Here is a 12,650-nt window from a genome sequence, read left to right on the forward strand (position 1 = left end):
TTACAAGGGCCTACTATAGTCAAAATTAACGAGAGAACTTCTGGCCCCCAAGTTTCTGCAGAGGGGAGACAGAAAAAGCTGTTGTTTTCTGGGTTCCCACAGGACTCAGCATGCAGCCATCCTCAGGGCTCTGATGGAATTCAGCCGTTGGATCCAAAGCAAGATCAGCAGAGGGAAAGGTTAATGGGGTGAAGTCTAGAGGAAACCAGGTGCCAGCTTCTAAGAGTCGCCTCCAGGCAGGGTCACAAAGGAATACCTGAATTCCTGTTGTGATGAGTTTGATGACACATGCCAAGTGCTGATTGCCAGGGAAGTTTTCCTGAGCCTACGAGTCCAAGATTGTGCTCGGGGCCAGTCACATGGACAGACTTTCTACCTGGCAGGGCCCAAACCACAGACTCCCAGAAGGAAAGCATGTGTTCCACAAACACATTATTGTCACTAAAGTCTAGGCACAGAGAGCCACCATTATACAGGGGTTCCTGTATCAGTGTAAGGAGCTGTTTAGTATTCAAGTTCCCAATGCCGGCCAAGGGCCAATTTTGCAGTAGAATATCAGTCTCAGGACACCTACGTTGCCTGTTCTGCCTGGCTAGTCAGATGCAAGCATGAACTGTTATTTCCCATAGGCAAAGAAGGACTTCTCAGAGGGTGGAGCCCAGAACCTGGAGTCAAGAGTCATGGAGGCCAAGTCCTTGGGCCCCTGCACCCATGCGGGAGACCCCGAGGAAGCTCTCTGCTCCTGGCTTCGGATCAGCACAGCTCCGGCTGTTGTGGCCATTCGGGGAGTGAACAAGTAGATGGAAGACGTTTCTCTCTGCCTCTACTTCTCTCTCTGTAACTCTGCCTCTCAAATAAATATTTTTTTTTAAAAAAAGTAAAGAGCCATGGAACAGTAGGCTATGGAGTCCCCCCTCCCAAGGAGCCACAGAGAACAGATGAACTCCCAGAGAACGCAGCCCTGATCAAAGAGCCATCCCCTGCCTCGACAGAGGGGACCTGGTGAGAGGGACCAGCCTGAACTGCAGGAGTTTTCTTGAGACGACAAGCTCCTGCCATCAGCCAGCTCCCAAGTGCAAGGAGGAAAAGGGGTTCACAGGATTTCCCAATGGCGTAGGTTAGGGGACGAGGCAATGAGGGTGAGCAGGGTTCCTCCACACACAAAGGACCACTGTCCAACCGTTTGTTCCCTTAGCTGTGAAGTCCAGGCTCAACCACAGCGTGGCCGTCCCCTCTGGGCGAGGAGGTCAGCACCTGGTAAGGCAATCCCGCCTCCCCCCTCATGAGGTCACTCACACCTCCCGTGGGTGTCAGTGGATGTGAAGACAGTGAGAATCCTAGGGGAGAAATCCCAGTGCCCCTGTGTTGGAGTCCGGAGCAGAAGAGGGTCAGGTGCACACAGAGCTGCACGAGAGGAAGCCTTTGGTCACGCTCTGGCCTGCCTTCACGTTGCTGCTCTAGGCGGGATGATGGCAGCACTGGTCCTGCAGGGGTCAGCATGACGGACAATGTCACTGTGAGCCGAGAAGACCCACGGACGGACGCAGGCTGATCTGCTGGCCTCGGGGGAGGTTTCTGCAACCCCTCCCACCTCCCTCCTCCCCGGCCCCAAAGTATAGCTGACTTGACAAGCAGAGACGTGGCCAGGACAGATACTGTGACAACCAGTGTCGTGTGCCAACCTGGCGGGACTGTCGGCCCCAGTTACCGAAATCTCAGTGTTGCTGAGCGGGAGTTCTGTGCGTGTGGCTGAAGTCCACGATCACCGGGGGCAGCTCAGGGCGACCACCCCAGGCGGTCTGGGTGGGATGGAGACAATCGATGGAAGACTTTGGAGCAAGGCAGAGGCTTGTCTGACAGAGAAGACATTCCACAGCTTTACCCCACGCCTGGGAACTCCAACCCGCTCTTCCTGGCAATCTGCCGTGTGGGTTTTGGCCTTGCCTAGCCAGCTTACAATCCCGTAAGCTAATTCCTTGGTCATTTAGTGTGTATCCCCAACCCCTGGTTCTGTTTCTCTGGGTGAACCCTGGCTGATGTGAGTTCCGGAGATGCACAGGTCAGGGGGTTGTCAGATGGAGATTGGAGGCACCCAGATTACAACACCACGCTGTTCTGTGTCGTGCCCTAGGAAGGACACAGGGACTCAAGTATTAGCCCTTCTCCTAAGTTGTACCAAGCACCACTAATGCTGATGCCTCCAGGGACGTGGGGGGCGGAGGGCATGTGAGGATGTATAAGATACAGACTTTGCAATAGAAGCCCGATAGCAGGTGTAGGACATCGGACTATGAGATGTGCTGTATGAGAAGCAAACGTGGTGTTAGGGTAGCGACAGCAGGTATGGGAGACTGAAGCTCTGCCGGCCAAGTGGGAGAAGCAGGTGGAAAGGTAATGGAAGTCAGCAGAGGCTTGGAGACCAGGTATTTCCCGGTTAAAATTTCCCCTCTGAAATAAGGGTTTGCTTGCCCAACACGGAACCTCTGCATGCTGGCCTCCATAACACCCAGTGATTCTAAGAGTGTCAGGCAATCCTCCTTGGGCACAGCCTGGACCCCAGCCAGTTGATAAGGCCACGGGAGGCGGGGTGGGTGCTTCCCAGGCATCAACAATGAACTGGAAGAACAGGGCTGGGGCCAAAGTTGCTGCAGGTGTTGCTATTATACCCTAACTTCTAATCAGTCCCGGGCAGGAGCGGGTACTTTCCGATTCATGCCTTAACTGAAAACACAAACAGCGTGGGTCTTAGCAAGCGTGAAGCCACCTGGGATGTTCACAGCACCTCCACATGGAGTTTAGTATCATGTGGTCATCCTGGCTTCTCCTCTTTCCTGAACCCAGAGGAGACACAGGTGCATCCTGGGAAGGTGAGCGTTTTAGCCCAACAGGTAAAGAGATAAAATTACACTGCAGGACTGGCAAGAATGTCAGCTCACCTAGAGCTAACCAACTCCTCGCCTACTCACACCTTTGATGGTGGAGGGAAAGAGGAAGTGAGAAATCCTTGTTTAATAAAGACCATGAGACTCTAGGTCATGGTTGTTTGGTTCCTTCAATCCCCCGAGGGCTATCTGTGGACAGGGTTCTGTTCTGGGGGAGGGGGTCCCACACAGTGCAGCCCGTGTCCTTCTGCCCCTTGCTTCCAGCTCCTTTCTCTAGGAGTTGAAGCTGAGCCCTTATCCCTAAGGCCTTTTACAGAGATTTGATTCGGCCCCAGCATCTCTGCCTCCTTAGCAGTTCCTCTGTCTTCCATTTGATGATTACAAATCAACCCCTTGCTAAAGTTTAACTCATTAGGGGCTGGCGCCATGGCTCACTTGGTTAATCCTCCGCCTTGTGGCACCGGCATCCCATATGGGCGCCGGGTTCTGTCCCGGTTGCTCCTCTTCCAGTCCAGCTCTCTGTTGTGGCCCGGGAAGGCAGTGGAAGATGGCCCAAGCACTTGGGCCCCTGCACCTACATAGACCTGGAAGAAGATCCTGGCTCCTGGCTTCGGATCAGCTCAGCTCAGGCTGTTGTGGCCATTTGGGGAGTGAACCAGTGGAAGGAAGATATCTCTGTCTCTCCTCTCTCTGTAACGAAAAAAAAAAAAAAAAAAAACAGGCCGGTGCCATGGCTCAATAGGCTAATCCTCCACCTGCCGCGCCGGCACACCGGGTTCTAGTCCCGGTCGGGGCGCTGGATTCTGTCCCGGTTGCCCCTCTTCCAGGCCAGCCCTCTGCTGTGGCCAGGGAGTGCAGTGGAGGATGGCCCAAGTACTTGGGCCCTGCACCCCATGGGAGACCAGGAGAAGCACCTGGCTCCTGCCTTTGAATCGGCGCAGTGCGCTGGCCACGGCGGCCATTGGAGGGTGAACCAACGGCAAAGGAAGACCTTTCTCTCTGTCTCTCTCTCTCACTGTCCACTCTGCGTGGAAAAAAAAAAAATTAGTGCATGAATGGATAGCCAAAAATGCAAAGGCCCCAAGGAAAAACATCCAACAGTGGAAAAGCCCTCAACAAAGAAAAACACACCCTCACCAAGGTTAGGTCTTCCCTTTATACCCCCGGGGATTGTAGGGAGTGGAGCCCTGGGGTGGAGCCCAATTGACTGTTCAAGGAGGGAGGGGTCTGGGGCAGGCTGGAGCCCCACCCATTTTGTGCACTTGTTATTAAACATTGGAAGTGCCGTGGCCCCAGGTGCATGAGGGGAATGAGAGTGCCCCTCATGGAATTTTACTGTGACATTACAGTGATCTAAAGGTCATGGAGGGAGGCATGTGGAGGGGAGACACATCCTACAGCCAGCACTGGTTCAAAGTTTGTGACACATGGAACTTGTGGTTGTCCTACTCAGAAAGGGGCAGGGCTTGCTGGTGCCCGGGAGCTGGGCCTGTCCAGAGCACAGACAGGGAAGGGAGCTTGGGCGGTGCACAGAAGGGGACTCGCTGTGCTGGCCAGGCCAGGCTGCTGAATGGGCCAACCACAGCTCTCCCACAGCTGTCAAACCACCATGGCTCAGCAGGGAGCTGTGCGACAGCAGCTCGGCTGGAGCCGTCCACTCTCAGCTCCTCTCCTAGCTCCCTACATCCCCGCAACAACCTGCCTCTCAGTGACACCTGCACCAGGCCCCCGCAGACCAGGCCAGAGATCAGAATGGAGTCACTCACGCTCAAGTTCCATGTGGCCAAGTTGAAACTCATCTGTGTATCTGAACTTCCTAGAAATCAGGATGAGAGAAGTAACAACACTGGCAAGGTAAAATAAAGTTCCCTCTGCGGTAGGTAGTGAAGTCTCACTGTGCAAAGACCGCACACTGGTTGCGAGGTGGCTCCATCCTGAGTATTGGTGGCCTCTGACCCAGCCTGCTCTATTCTGAGAATTCCTAGAGACAGCACTGCGTGGATGAGCTAAGGAGCAAGCCTGGCTCCTGGGAAACACTAAGTGCTCTGTAGGGCCGGGTATGAAGGCTACCCTTTTCCCTACCCTATTTATAGGATCTTACAGAAAGAGATGCAGAGGCAGAACCCAGTGATGCTGGGAGAAGGGAGTGAAGAGGAAGCCTGCTTTGTCCTTGGTGAGCAGAACTGGGGCAAGCAGACCTCCTGACTGCCTACGGGGGACCCAAGAGGAGAGGCATTTAGAAGGGAGAACAAGTGGAAAAGAGAGTGAGGGAAAGTCCCCAGGGGCTGGAGAGGGTGTGTAGAATGCAGCTTGGGACTGTACCATGACCACGGGTCTCAGCCACCAGGAAGAACTGTGGGTTTTGTCACCACCCTCGGCTTCCTCATTTTACTTCTTTGGTCCCTGTCTCTTCTTTTTTTATTTTTATTTTTTATTTTTTGCCAGGCAGAGTTAGACAGTGAGAGAGAGAGAGAGAGAGAGATTTATAGACAGTGAGAGAGAGAGAAAGGTTTTCTTTCCGTTGGTTCACTCCCCTAATTGCCACTACGGCTGGCACTGCACCAATCCGAAGCCAGGAGCCGGGTACTTCCTCCTGGTCTCCCATGCGGGTGCAGGGCCCAAGCACTTGGGCCATCCTCCACTGCCCTCCCAGGCCACAGCAGAGAGCTGGACTGGAAGAGGAGCAACCGGGACTAGAACCCAGGATGCCGGCGCAGCAGGCGGAGGATTAGGCAAGTGAGCCGCAGCGCCGGCCAAGTCCCTGTCTCTTCTCACTCAGCTCCTGGCCTCCTAGGAGAAAAATGTCTATGTCCATGGGAGTCCTGTAGAAGGTTCTAGACAGGAACAGGCAGCAGGAAAGGCATAGAAAGTTTGCATGAACCGGTGCAGGTGGAAAAGACTCCCTCCCATCAGAAGAGTGGACATAGGGCAGAGACACTGCAGGAGAGCAGGAAGCACCACCCACCCTGGCTTCTAGAAGTTGCTCCCTAACCACGGTTCCCTTTGCTTGGCCTGCCACCTCCTCTGGCTCTGGAGAAGCCCAGCGGGGAGTTGAGTAAGCAGAGACCAGCTTTCCGGGCGCAGGGTGGGGGAGGCGGTCGTGTGACGAGTGGAGGAAGGAGAGAACAAAGTCTCGGGTTGTGCAAGCGGTGAAAGCCCGTGTGGCCCCGCTGCGAGGACTCCACGCCGGCCGTGGTATTCCCCAGGCGGAGCGCTCTCTTCATGAGTGTGGCCTGGCCACCTGCAGGCTTTCCCGTGATCCTGACCCTGGATCTGAGCTCTGCCCTTCCAGTTGGGAGGGCGGGGGCTCCACCGTGAGATTCTGGCCCTGACCCTGGCCTGCCACTAGCAATGACACCAGGGCAGGTGGAGGCGGCACCGTGGCTTCGCCTGAGAAGTGAGAGGCAGAGACGCTGAGGGTCTCAGCTCCCTGTAAGGCCCCAGCCCTTGCACTCAGCTGCTGATGTCCACATCAGCACCTCCCCTTGTGCTGCCTGTCCCCGTGATAGTCTACCTCCTTCAGGGTGTCTTCCTCCCCGCTGGGTTCTCCTGCAGGCAAGTCTGGCTCTGCAATGTCCCATTCTTTCTGCACAAAGCTCCAGGGGATCCCTGTGACTCTTGAGTTAGCCATGTGTGAGTTTCCGTGGCTGCTGTGACAAGCTACCACAAACTATCCTAAACAACACACGTGGATCCCCGCCAAGCTCCAGAGCTCAGAAGCCTGAAATCAGCCTCACGGGGCTGCTCCCTCTCTGGGGGCCGTGGAGAAATTGGAAACTGTTGCTGGGCATGGCCAGCTCCTGGGCTGCAGCCGAGGCAGCACAGCTGCTGGCTCCCGTTGTCACATCGTTGCCTTCTCTTCTGTCACCAAATCTCCCTCTTGTCTCATACAGACACCTGGCTGCCTTTAGAGCCAGACACACACCCCAGGAGAACCTCCTCCCTCTCAGGAACCTTGCTGGATTCTAGCTGCAGAGTCCCTTGGCCATCAGGCAACACTCACAGGTTCTGGGGATTAGGATACAGTTTCTTTTCAATTCTAATTTTAATTCATTCATTTTCATCTTTTATTTGAAAGGGAGACAGGCAGACAAAGATAGACAGAGGGATTTCCACCTGCTGGTTTATTCCCTAAGTGTCTGCAACAGCCACAGCTGAGTCAGGCTGACACCAAGAGCCCAGCTCCCAGTGCGAGTCTCCCACATGGACAAAGGGACCCAACCACTACAGCCACGACTGCTGCCTCGCAGGGCCCACACCAGCAGGAACCTGGAACCAGGAGCCGAGTCAGCACCCAAACCCAGGCACGCTGGTGTGGGATGTGACCATCCTAAGCAGTGTCCCAACCACATTACCAAACGCCTACTCAGGGTGTGGCCATCTGGGGGCTGCTATTCACAGCACAGGCGTGGGGATCACCTGTTCTCTTTCTCATCCCAACCCCTCCCAGTAGGATTATGAGTCCTTCTTAAACTCACAGCCTGGGGCCGGCGCTACGGTGCAGGGGGTCAAGTCTCTACCTGCAGTGCCTCATCCCATATAGGCACCGATTCGTGTCCCAGCTGCTCCATGTCTGATCCAGTTCCCTGCTAATGTTCCTGGGAAAGCAGCAGAGGATGGCCCAAACACATGGGCCCTGCACCCCTGTGGGAGACCTGGATGAGGCTCAGGGCTCCTGAGTTCAGCCCTGCCCATTGTGGCCATCTGGGGAGTGAACCAGTGGATGGAAGATTTTTCTGTCTCTCCCTGTCTTTCCATAACTCTGCCTTTAAAGAAAAAAATAAAAACCCACAGTCCAAGCTACCCTCCCTTCATACCCTTCACCTCCCCTTCCTTCACTTTCTTTAGGCCCTGAGAATATTCCAGAACAGTGCCACTCCATGAAGCGCTCTGTGATAGGCACTTCAGTGTCTGCATTGTTCAGCATGGTAGCCACCAGCCACATGTGGTTACTGAACACTGAAAATGTGACCAGTGCAGCTGAGGAGCTAGGTTCTAAATTTTAATTAATTTTTATTGAAATGTAAATAGCCTCTCTAACTAGGGGCTAACATATTAGCTCAGGTTGTGGCAGCTGAAAACAAGCTAAGACCAGCTAGGTTCTTTGCTGCTGGCTGCTCCTCATATCTTTTTGGAATTTTTTTTCTTTATTTGTTTGAAAGACATAGAGACAGAGTGAAAGAGTGAAAGAGTGAGAGAGGAGAGAGAGAGAGAGAGAGAGAGAGAGATCTCCTATCTGCTGCTTCACTCCCTAAATGCACACAACAGCTGTGGTTAGGCCAGGCAAAGACAGGAGTTGGGAACTCAATGCAGGTTTCTCACATGGGTGGCAGAGACCCAAGTACCTGAGCCATTGCTGCTGCCTCCCCAGGGATTAGCAGGAAGCTGGAGTCAGAAGCAGAACTGAGACTGAAACACAGACAATCTGATATGGGACGTGGGTATCCCAAGTAGCATCTTAGTCACTGCAGCATATGGTCATGCTATTTTTTTAAATGTATATGTTTATTTGAAAGTCAGAGAGACAGAGGCAGACAAAGATCATCCCGGTTCACTCTCCAAACACCCACAAAGGCGAGGGGCTGAGCCAGGCTGAAGCCCGGAGCCAGGAGCTCCGTCTGCCTGTTCCCAACCTCCTCATCTCAGTCCCTGTAGAACCTAACAGAGGTGTCCACAGGGGCTCAGGGAGGCTGGAGGCAGCTGAGGGCAGTCAAAGGAAGGAACTGAGAAGCGAGCCTTGCTCTTGCCCTCGCAGGGGACTGAGAACGCCAAGATGATATTCAGAGCAGCCTCCTCTAGCCTTCTTTTTTTTTTTTTTAAGATTAATTTATTCATTTGAAAGGCAGAGTCACAGAAAAGCAGAGGCAGAGAGAGAGAGAAAGAGAGGAGGTGCAGGGGCCCAAGCATTTGGGCCATCTTCTACTGCTTTCGCAGGTAATAGCAGAGAACTGGATCGGAAATGGAGCAGCCGGGACTAGAACCAATGCCCACATGGGATGCCCACGCGGCAGACCAGGGCTTTAACCCGCTGTACCACAGTGCTGGCCCCCTCTATCCTTATTTTACAGCCACTTTCCGGGGGTGAGAGGCACTCGCCAGGGAGGCAGCTCAGGAAGGGGTACCAGTGAGGGAGCTGGCACTGGCTGGCTTCCTACCATGCCACACACGCACACACACGGAGTGGCCTTTGGCCAGCCACTTCCTTGCACTCAGCTCTCAGTTTCCCCAACATGAGACGGTGGGCCCAGGTAGCGGGAGAGGTATGTGTCATTCCATCCCAGCTCTCTGACTGATGGGCTATTAGGAGGCGTGGCTTTAGGCTACTCCTGGGACACTCCAGGACCATGCCAGACATCCCTTCACACTGGCTTTGGAGAGCTATTTCCAACCTGATCCTCATGACAACCCTGTGAAGACACACACTGTGCCCATTTTAAGTGAGAGAGTCGGGGAGAACCTCCCAGGCTCCCAGCTGCATGGCAGGTGCTTCACACATCTCCTGAGAGCCCTTAAAAGTGGGCTTTACCGAGGCCCAGGAAGGTGAGATGGTTTTCCTAGTGACAAGGCGACAAAGTCACTTTTCTGACTCCGAGCTGCTTCCCCTTCCCTCTGTTGTACGGCTGCTCCAGTCACACCATCCCCACAAGGTGTGGAAGTGACAACCCCACATGCCACAGCTGCCCAGGATCATCCTGTCCTGGCGCTCGGCCAGCAGCCCTACAAGCCTCAGCATTTCCTGTGCCTCTGTTTCCTCACCTGCAAACCCGAGAGCGATGGTCCCTATTTCACAAGGGCCTAAAAATCCTTGTGGAAAGTGTTAAGGGAGACCACATACTGCGAGCATTCAGCCTGGAGCACCTACTAAGAATCCAGTCACTGGGGCTGGCGTTGTGACCCAGCGGGTTAAGTTGCCACTGCCATAGTGGCATCCCAAATTAGAGTGCTGGTTTGAGTGCTGGCTGCTCCACGTTCAATCCAGATCTCTGCTGATGCACCTGGGAAAGCAGTGGAAAAGGGCCCAAGTGCTGCCACCTGCATGGGAGACTCTGGTGGAGTTCCTGGCTCCTGGCCTTGGCTTGGTCCATCCCTGGCCATTGTGGCCATTTGAAAAGTGAAGCAGAAGATGGAAGATCCCTGTATCTCCCTCTCTGTTTCAAATAAAATAAATCTTTTTTTTTTAAAAGAGTTCTATCATTTCTGCTTAATATTTTGGGATATATTCCTACAAATCAAACCAGGTAATTCCCTTCACCCCAAATCAAATTAAAATCACAAAGAAACTGTGTCCATGTTTTCAAGTTTTATTATGAGAATACATAGAATCAACTTTTCCATGGATCCGCAACAGCAGAGAAACAGTGGTGGACCATCCCCATAGGGGACACATGTCCTTTGACAAAACAGACGTAGCTAGTGGAAGACCACCAAATACCATAGTACAGCACATAATATAGATTAAATTAAGAGGCGGGCCGGGGACTCCCGAGAGGAGCCATGAACAGGGAGCAGGTGCGTCTCACTGAGAAGCGTCCTGGCTCAGGTGCGCTGCCCTGAAGACTTCCAGCCTGGAGCGGCTCAGTTCAGTTCCAAGTCATCCACGTACTCCTGGACCCAGGACTCGCTAGGGTTGGCACAGACTTGCCTGCCCTTTTTGGTCTGGAATCTGTAGAATAAGGAGTAGACAGGTGAGAATCTCATGGGCCCCTCGAGGACACCTGCTGCTAGCCCTCACCTAGCAGTTGGCTTGGCCCTCTGCTTGACCATGGTTCTTGTTGGGCAGCTGGAATGATGGGATCCTTCCTGGGTGGGTGCTAAGACCAGATTCCATGGAACGCCCACCCACTGGCTTTAACTGTGACCCCAGGGGATGTCCTGATTAGAACTGATGGGTTTGAATACATATGGATGTGTCTCTCCATTCCCTACCATCCCCAGCGATGACTCCCATATGCAGGAGATGGCTCACATCTCAGTGACCAGTTTGCCTCTCTCTGGTTTCCTGGCCTCTGCATCACTTCCTTCCCAAGAACCCCCTTCTTGTCCTACCGCTCTCATGCAGCCACCTTCAGGACTCACAGAGTGACCTCGTAACCTAAATCCTCACTGCTGTCGGGGCAGACTTGAGCCCTGAGAACTGCTCAATCCCCCCTGCCCCTTCTGGAATGGTCCGGGGGTGATACTCACACCACAGCTGGCTGGGAGCAGAGGCTGCTGGTCTCGAAGTAATCTATCACGAAGTGACGAGGAAGCTGCCGCAGGGTGTACGAGAAGCAGCAGGCGGTGGGGGGGTCCGAGCCCACTGGAAGGAGAGGCCAGCGTGAGGTCTAACTCTATGAAGTCGTAAATGCTCCCTGAGCATCCCTGGGGGGCCCCAAGTGTGAGCCCCCGTGTCCATTCCCACTCACCCTGATAGGAGCCTCAGTCTGGATAAAGGACAAGAAAGAATTCTAGAAGATTGGAACTGAACTCAGAACACACGGCACTCTCGTCACAGCATGGGGGAGACAGGCAGAGAGGGACAGGGACTTGCTTCAGGGGAAGGCTCACTGCACTAGCCCGACTTCTAGCCCACACTTCCCCTCCTCTGCTGCTAATTCTTAAGGCAACAGGAACCTGAATATTGCTGAACGCCTACCAGATGCTACACCCAGCAGCAGGCTTCTTGAGACTCCTCTCCCCAGATCCCACTGTCGAGCCAGCCCCAGCAAGGAAAGTGGGCTTCTTTCTACACTTGAATTCCGAGAGAGGCAGTTGAGGGGCAGACTTACTTGGCGCAGAGTGTGCGGGAGGGCAGAGGGCGGCCACCAGCAGGGCGACAGAGAGGACGGTCACGCCGAGCTTCATGGTCTGGCTGGAGGAGGGCCTTTCTCAGGGCAGAGGCTGCAGAGCCCAGGAGCTTCAGAACCTGGCCGCGTTCTGTGCTGCTACCGAGGCGGGAGTCCCTCTTTATAGGAACTCTGAGGCCAAGAACTGCGATGGTGGCATGGGAGGATGAGTGGAATTTCCACGGCAGACGTGATGTCATGGTGCCAATGAGGAAACTGGAACTAGCCGAGAGTGAGGAGCTCCTTGCAGCTTCTTGCCACCAGCGAGGTGTCATCACGAAGGAAGAGGAGGGAGGCGGAGGGGAGAAGTGGGCTGTACCTCATGGGGGAAGTGGTACACCAAAGGCAGTGGCCAGACTGGGGACAGAGATGCAGCCGGAAAGGAAGAGTGACACATTCACACCTTTTAGAAGGACTTGTAGACAAGAACCATGCTGCTCTCCAAGGCACTGGAGGTTTCATTTTATTCTTTCCAGGTTGGCCTTAGGCCTGGCCCCAGTAAGGAGGAGGAGGCAGGACTCCCACGTCTCATTGCTGTGCCTTCCGCTGGGCTGGGTGGCATTAGTGCCTTGCAGTTCCCTTGGGCATTAATGGCCCAGCCTTGGATGCACAGGGGACCCAGCACAGCGACTCAGGAACATTCTAGCTCCCTGTTGAACATTTCACACGTGCCAGGTGCTGAACAAGACGCCTTACACACACTCTATCTAACCCTGCCCTAGCCCTGAGCAGGAGTGTGGGGATGCCAGAGCAGGTCACTGATGTGAGCTCAAGGCAGCGAGTGGCGGCGCCAAGATCTGAACTGAGACTCCTCTCACACCGAAGTCCATTCTCTTCCCATGCTGTGGTCTGCAGAACGTCAGAGTACAAGCACAGAGAAAACACTGACCACAAAGGCACACTGGACTAGGACCTCCTTCAGGAAGGAGAGGGTGTGGGTTAC

General features: G+C 54.1%; 1 protein-coding gene across 3 annotated transcripts in view; it reads right to left on the bottom strand.

Moving 5' to 3' along the window:
* Positions 1-10,166: 10,166 nt before the first annotated feature.
* The window catches only part of CCL4 (chemokine (C-C motif) ligand 4), a 76,573-nt gene continuing 74,089 nt past the window's right edge, over positions 10,167-12,650 (bottom strand). For 2 of the 3 annotated variants that reach the window (XM_008271095.4, XM_070059922.1), the window contains 3 exons: positions 11,651-12,064; positions 11,067-11,181; positions 10,168-10,545 (listed from right to left, as the gene is read on the bottom strand). In XM_008271095.4, coding sequence (XP_008269317.3) covers positions 10,458-10,545; positions 11,067-11,181; positions 11,651-11,726 — 279 coding nt within the window. In that variant the 5' untranslated portion in view covers positions 11,727-12,064 and the 3' untranslated portion in view covers positions 10,168-10,457. 3 annotated transcript variants of the gene reach the window in all.

Source organism: Oryctolagus cuniculus, chromosome 17 (genome assembly GCF_964237555.1).
Source record: "Oryctolagus cuniculus chromosome 17, mOryCun1.1, whole genome shotgun sequence".
NCBI lineage: Eukaryota > Metazoa > Chordata > Mammalia > Lagomorpha > Leporidae > Oryctolagus > Oryctolagus cuniculus.